This window comes from Triticum aestivum, chromosome 7A, assembly GCF_018294505.1.
Source record: "Triticum aestivum cultivar Chinese Spring chromosome 7A, IWGSC CS RefSeq v2.1, whole genome shotgun sequence".
NCBI classification, from domain to species: domain Eukaryota; kingdom Viridiplantae; phylum Streptophyta; class Magnoliopsida; order Poales; family Poaceae; genus Triticum; species Triticum aestivum.
Genome location: NC_057812.1, coordinates 71527700 through 71535443, shown reverse-complemented (window position 1 = coordinate 71535443; position 7744 = coordinate 71527700). Strand labels below are relative to the sequence as shown.

Here is a 7744-nt window from a genome sequence, read left to right as displayed (position 1 = left end):
CGAAACGGTGGGGAGTCGAACTGAAGCGCCAGCGATTTTGGGGTGCCGCTCGCAAATACACACACCTGCTTGTTCCCGCCTTTGTAGGGACTTTTTTGTGCACATAGTAACAAGTTGAGGGGGGGGGTCCGTGCAACTTTACCATGCGCGGGTGGCTCCAGGACGTTTTCTGTCACTGACAGTGGCCCCGTGCTTACGTGGCATGCCACGCCAGCTGCGCATACGGAGGGAATGACCGTATCTGCACCAAAGTGCAAGTCGTATGACCAGAAAAACGTATTTTGATAGTTCTAGCACTAAACTGCACATCCAACACAAGTTGTATGACCACCCGTGATATTACCTCAAAACGAAACTACTAAATGGGCATTTTGGGTGGGGAGTGGCCCCGGCCTGCCACCCAGCGAAGTGAAAAACGATCACTGGGTCTGGGAGCCCCTGGCGAACGAATCAATCGCGGATTCGTGGGGGTCCTTCCCGCCGACCTGTCCGGCGGGTAAGGGCGTCCTTAGATCATCTTCAGCCGTTGGCCCCTCAGGCAGCGATTTTACGCGTCCCCTGGGGCAAGCCGGCGTTTAAATCGGCGCGGGGGCGAGCGGGTTTCAAGCCGCTCGTCCCAGGGTTGCCCTGTTTTTTTAAAGCTGAATTCGGCGAAGTTCAACAAAGTTCAGCTAAAATTTGGCAATCTTGATATTCATATTAAATATGTTCGGCGTTTTACATAAATTATTTAAAAAAACTAATCTATGGGGCAAAGAACTCGATTAGCGCGGTGAAGTCGCCGCCGTCCTCGTCGGCGGCGGCGGCCTTCTCCTTCTTGATGGCGCGGCCGCCCCTGCTGGACCCCTGCCCAGCATCTTCATGGCGGACAGGCGGTGGCGGCGCGTCGTCATCGGTGCTGTCGTCGAGGACGACGATGCCTCCCTCATCCCGGCCATGGCAACAAGCTTCGAACCGCGCGAGGGTGACGCACTGGTGCTCCCTCTCCGTCTGCATCCAGTCGTCACGCGCCCATTTGAGGGACACTTCGTCGTCGAGCGCCTCCTCCTTGACGCCGCTGGTGAGCTGTAACACCCCGGACACACCCGCTGGTGGTCATTATTCCTGGCGGGATCTAGACTGGCCCCACAGATCAATACTAGTCTTTTCTGCGCACTTTGTCCTCACTCATGCGCACCCGAGAGCAACTTCCCGGTTGGTCACCCATCCTGACACTACTCCAAGCTGAGCACGCTTAACTTTGGAGTTATGTCCGAATGGGCTCCTGGAAAAGAAGGAATTCCTTATTGATATGAGTAGTCTATCATCCCTAATAAGCCAGGCCATCACATACACCCCCACTCAGAGGAACCGACGTCCTCGTCAGGCCACAGGAACATTCCCTCTTGGCACATACGTCTGTGCTTCTAGTCCAGTACATGTGCCATCAGTGTGCCACGACGGGTCACAAACGTCATGAACAACATGACCACGCACCTGTCCGCAACCATCCGTGTAACCGTAAGGGTCAGCTCTGATACCAACTTGTAACGCTCCGGACACATCCACCGGTGGTCGTTACTCCTGGCGGGATCTAGACTAGCCCCACAGATCAATACTAGTCTTTTCTGCGCATTTTGTCCTCACTCATGCGCACCCGGGAGCAACTTCCCGGTCGGTCACCCATCCTAACACTACTCCAAGCTGAGCACGCTTAACTTTGGAGTTCTGTCTGAATGGGCTCCCGGAAAAGAAGGATTCCTTATTGATATGAGTAGTCTATCATCCTTAATAAGTCAGGCCATCACACGAGCCCGGGCTCCGTATTCACGGCGGGGAGCCCTGGCTCCGTCTTCGGCTTGACGAGTCGGGGAGGAGCCGAGGACGAGGCGCGCCCGCCGCCTTCGTTGATGACGATGCCGGCCGAGCGGGTGCGCCGGCCGAGCGGGGTCACCGCTACGGGCTCGGCCTTGACGCAGAACACCGCCGGAGAGCCGGAGGAGTGGGAAGAGGAGTGGTAGGAGGAACGGGACGAGGACAACAAACCGGAGGCAAACCTCTTTGGCATCCATTGCCCGACATCGCGGCGGGGCACCGGAGCGACAGCCGGTCCCCGAGGGCATGCGAGCGGCGGGTTGTTGCCGCCCTCGAGGTGCGCGAGAACCTCGCGGGGCGTCCGGCTGGGGACGGACCATCACAGGCGTCGCCCCTCGCTGTTCCACCGGCCGCCCGCCACCACCGGTGCCCCGTTGGTGGAGGCGAGGCGTTGCTCCTGGCGGCGCTGGAAGTACGCCGCCCACGTCTCGTGGTTGTCGGCGGCGTACTGCGGGGAGGCGCGCTGCTCCTGGTGAGTGACGACCGAACGTGGTCGACCTCGCCGGCGAAGAGATCGGGGCGTGTGACGGTGAGAGAGTATACATCCCAGATCCAGAACTTCGGCGAACAAGCAGGGGTCGACGTAAGGCCCGTCGAATCCGAAATGATATGGACCAATCTGAAGCTGGTGGAGCAACCAGACAATGTTTGCTATGCGCGGCTTATGGGCATAGGATGAAATATTGTCCTGACCTGAACAAAGATGGTGCTTCCACATCGACGAGTGCTTCCACATCGACGGCTGCAACAACAGGAGCAAGAGGCGGACGTGGTCGTGGCAGTCGAGGCAGAAGGGGACGACGAGGAAGGAATAACTCAGAAGCTATATAATGTGGGGGAGAATGTTTTAATTTGTAATATCGTCTGGACTATGTTTTATTTTGCAATGTCTGAACTATGTATTAATTTATAATGTCGGCTGGACTATATTTTACTTTGTATGTCCGAACTATGTATTAATTTGTAATGTCGACTGAACTATGTTTTACTTTGTATGTCTGAACTATGTATTAATTTGCAATGTCTGGACTATGTTTTGATTGCAGATATGTCTTTGTATCCGTTGCTTAATGGTACGATTGATAGAGGTCACCGGGCTGCACTTATGCAAGGGGGCAAGAACTTAGACGTTTTGGTCACTCGCACCCCGAAGACTAACTGGATGATACACCCTTCATGGGTTGATAGGTATTGATACATATAGTGCCTTACATGTTTGACATAGGTATTGAAACATATAATTACTTACTTTTCATGCTACATTCTCTTTTTTTGTAGGTTAAGTTGGGCTGGACTTCTACCCTTGGCACGGCTGGTTGAGGGTACGTTGGAAGAGTGGGTTGACCATCCGAACTTGGATGAGGCAGGTGAACCAATGCAGTTGAAAAAGAGGCAAGTGAAACGATTCTCTTACGACAGGTCACTCCTTACTTGCTTAGTAGATAGATGGAGACCAGAGACACACACCTTTCACTTTCCCTGGGGAGAGATGGCGCCTACTTTACAGGATGTCTCCTACTTGTTGGGATTACCTTTGGCCGGTGATGCCATAGGTCCTTTAGAGGCAGAACCTGGCTGGCTTGCAAATATGCAGGCCCGTTTTCTAGCTGCGGTGCCAACTGCTACGGGCTTAAATGATGATCCTCACGGGCCACGTTTTAGGTGGTTGAGCCAGTTTCAGGTAACCTTCGTGGCCACATGACTATGTTTTTTTAGTTACCAATAGTACATCGTTCACACAATTGTATGTTTTCTATGTAGATTGTCTCATTAGGATACCCCGCAGTAGATTTGTCAGACGCACAGATTGATCGATCCCTAGAGGCATATATTCTATGGTTGTTCGGCAAGACGATGTTCACGGAGAACCACGTGACCACTGTTGATGCACGATTCATCGGTATTGCACGAGAGATAGCTGACGCACGTTGCCCTACGGATATTGTCCAGAGGAGTTTTGGTTCTGCCGTGTTAACAGCTACGTATAGAGGCTTGTGCAAAGGTTGCTTATTGAAGTCTAGAAAGTCAGGTCTGGTTGGATGTCCACTATTGTTGCAGCTCTGGTCTTACGAGAGATTCCCTATTGGACGACCCTATGTCTCCATTGACACACCGTTTGGGTTGGAGGACATGGCAGGGGCTTACGTGCTTGCTATCGGCGACTTGCCTACTATGGGATCTGTTTGGGCACGGAGAGAGGTAGTTTTAAATTATGTAATTCCTTCGATTATTTTTGCCGTGCAATAGTATTACTAATGTAAATTTGTTGTCATGTACAGAGACAGTTTGCACATACCCAGGTGAAGGGCTGCTACCCGTCCTTCACGGTGCAGTTTGATAGTTTGCATGAGGATCAAGTTATCTGGGAGCCCTACTCGTATCAGACTATAACATCCAGGTATCCAGTTGGGATCTCTGCCTTATGCACTAGAGATCGGCACTACTGGATGACCAAGGCAAAGTTGGTGTTCGACGTGACGGTTGAGGAGATGGCTCTTCATAGGGTGATGAGACAGTTTGGTCTATGTCAAGAGCCTGCAATTCCAGATATTCCACGGATACCAGACCACGTTCACAAGTAAGTAATAATATTAAAGTTGTCAGCACTACATTCAGAATATATCTAACCATGCAACGCGCATGTCAATCTGATTAATCTGTCAATCTCAGGTACAGTCACGTAGGAGGAAACAAGTCCATGGTTGTTTGGCTTCAGAGCATTAGCCCTTACGTTCAAGAATGGACTACGGCACCGACAAATATCTGGAATGAGGTTGGGCCCTTTGACTGGGACAAGTTTGGGTTGTATTTACAAACTTACCGGCATACAACGAGGATCTACTTGGTTCCATCAGCTGCTCCTGATCAGATTGAAGCCCCTCTGACCAGTGATATGTACCCAACTACCTCTGTTGTGGGAACGAGACACCACGCGGTACGTGTCATGCTTCTCATATGTGTAGTTCTATCATAACCTTATCATATACAATGGGTTAACTCTTCATGTGCAGAGTGACTTGACAGTCCAGGCGCGAGAGGAGGTTTCCGCTTTAATGCGGCAGGTTGAGAGGGGGGATACTATCCCACAGCCAGAGTACCTCTCATGGTTGAGGCGTATGGATGAGAAGTTAAGAGGGATTTACGCATCACTTACATGTAGGCGATCTACGGATGTTGTCATTCCTCGTCCCGCACATCGGCCCCCACGTCCCTCTGTCCATCGTTCAGAACCACGACACTCTGTGCAGCGTTCAGAACCACGACACTCCGTGCAGCAACCACGCCTCTCTGTGCATCAACCATCTCCTTCACAACCAGGGAGCTCTTCCTGGAATCAGCCATCGCCTTCTCAACCAGGCACCTCTTCCTGGTCTCATCAAATGGAACTAGGTAACACTACTTTGTACATTCTTTTCAACATTGTAGGTTCGCAAATTAATTTAACCGTTTTACTATATTGCGGTAGGCAACCAGTCGCGACAGTTCATGCATTCAGTGCAATCACCAATACTTAGTGGTGCTGGATGTGGATTAGAGGGCTATGGCGATGACGATGACCAAGCTGAAAACATTTATGACTTCTTGCACACGGTGTTTCACACTCCACCACCACCACCACCGTCGCAGGAGACACAGACAGTGACAGACGAGGTTATCTATGGTCGTGGTTTTCGTGAGCATCGTCCACCGCCTCAGCGCTTATCGCCTTCCGGTCCTCGCCCGAGGAAGACCCAGATTCGTCGTCGACCCCCGCAGTGATATGATTATCTATTTATGAGTCATTATCTATGTTAGTTTCAGACTATTCGCATACGTGAGTCAGTATTTATGTATGAGACATGCTTCATGTATGTGTTACTATTGCACTTGCTTCTATCTGATAAGGAGACATATATCGTTTTATGTATGCGAGAGACATATTACTATTAATTCGCATTGTTATTTCAGTTACATTTTCAAAGAGACTACAACCGATAATTAAGATACAAGCACATCTAAATTAAACGGTGCGGTTGAACTTAATAAATACAGCTTACATACTACAAAATGAAATTAACGTAGAACATAATGCCCTACTTGTTGAGGTACAACTGGAATACAGCTTACATACTACATGAAGTCATCATCGTCATCCTCCGTTGATGCAGAACTCTTGCCCTTCGACGATGCAGAACTCTTGCCCTTCGTGGATGCAGAACTCTTGCCCTTCGACGATGCAGAACTCTTGTCCTTCGTGGATGCAGAACTCTTGCCCTTTGACGATGCAGAACTCTTGCCCTTCGATGATGCGGAACCCGGGAGCGGCGGCATGAAGATATCATCTTCGTCCTCGCTCTCCTCAGTCCATAAAAATGGATGCTTTTCTAAAGTCCTTCTAAAAGTTTCACTCTTCGGCTCCACTACCTTCTTCCACCTTTCATTCAACCTAAGAAGTTCTTTACGTAACTCCGCATAAGTCCTTTCAGGCCACCCAGCCCTACGTAATTGGTGAGCCAACTCATTCATTATGGTGTCACTACCGGTGAGTTCTTCCCATGGAACTATCCTATTATCCATCCTGAAATCGGTAGCTAGCCTCAGAAGAGTGCTGCTCATCTCAGTGCGTTCGGCAGGGGGTCCTTTTGGACAAAAAATCCGTCCACCCTCTCCTCCGTCAGGTTGTCGATGTCGTCGAGGTCCCGCCTGATCTCCTCGTCGCCGATAAGCTGTATGCAGACATAGATCGATCGAAATCCCTTTTTATATATATTCGATATCGAGCTTGCATGCATGATTGATGGAAAGAAAATAAGTTACCTTGAGCAGCCCATAGTCGGAGGAGACGCACACTATCTTCCCCTGGGAGGAAGAGGAAGATTGCAGCAGCAGAGGCAGAAGGGCTTGGGTGACATGCTTGGTGCCGTAGTAGTTCGTCTCCACGGCTTTCTTTGCGGCGCCGATGGGCTCCCGGACAGTCTTTATCATCCAGTCAAGTCTCTGCTTGATATCCATGCCAGCGAACTGCAGAGCTAACTGTTCAGCCTACATACATGATACATGTCCGAGCAAATGCAGAACAGATTAATTAGACACTTCACTCACCTTTTCCTCGTTGGTATCCACATCTTGGGGGTACTCAACCCCGGCGATTGCAGCATTGTTCACCTGCAAATTAATCATCCACAGTCGCTTCAAACCTTGGGTGATGCATGCATCGCAGCCTTACTAGCAGCATGGAAATGGAAGCAGACGGAGTTAAAACTTGCCAGGATGTCCAGCTTCCCGAAACGGGTCTTGAGGAAATCGGCTAGCGTGGCGATGCTCGAAGCGTCCGTGATGTCCAGCTGATGGAAGACGACGTTGGCGTCGGTGAGCCCCAGCGTTCTGAGCTTCTCGACCGCCTCCGTGCCCCTCGTCTCGTCCCGGGCCGTCAGGACGACCGTGACTCCTCCGTCGCTGGCTAGCTGCCGGCACACCTCGAAGCCGATCCCCTTGTTCCCGCCGGTGACGACGGCGACCCTAGAAACCGCCGCCGAGAAATCAGAGCAATGCAGACATGATGTGGTAGTCGGGCTAACCTCGTGTTTGGCCGGCTGGGGATGGCTCCTTCCATGAGTGCTAGCTGCAACACGAGCTAGCTCAAACAACCATATGCGTTCCCACAATCATCAGATTCGTGATGTTAAGCCTTGCACAATGTGGTCGACCCGGTTCATTAAAATATTCATCATATATATTCGTGATGTTAGGCCTTCCACAATGTAGTCGATGCCCAGTTCATTAACATATTCATCAGATGCCTGATGTCAGGCCTTCATGCCCAGCCCATTAAAATATGTCCGGCTGAGCAGCGATGCCCTGAGAAGTTTATTTGGCACGGTCTTTTTTTTTTGAAACGGAGACAAAAGCT

The 7744-nt window shown here is 50.7% G+C and overlaps 1 protein-coding gene across 1 annotated transcript; it reads right to left on the bottom strand.

The window, feature by feature from the left end:
* Window positions 1-6446: 6446 nt before the first annotated feature.
* LOC123153042 (salutaridine reductase-like) lies at window positions 6447-7447 on the bottom strand. Its single transcript, XM_044572361.1, has 5 exons — window positions 7413-7447; window positions 7101-7353; window positions 6937-6999; window positions 6652-6855; window positions 6447-6560 (listed from the first exon to the last, which is right to left on the bottom strand). The coding sequence occupies exons 1-5, from the start codon at window positions 7445-7447 to the stop codon at window positions 6447-6449; spliced, it is 669 nt and encodes a 222-aa protein (XP_044428296.1).
* Window positions 7448-7744: the final 297 nt, after the last annotated feature.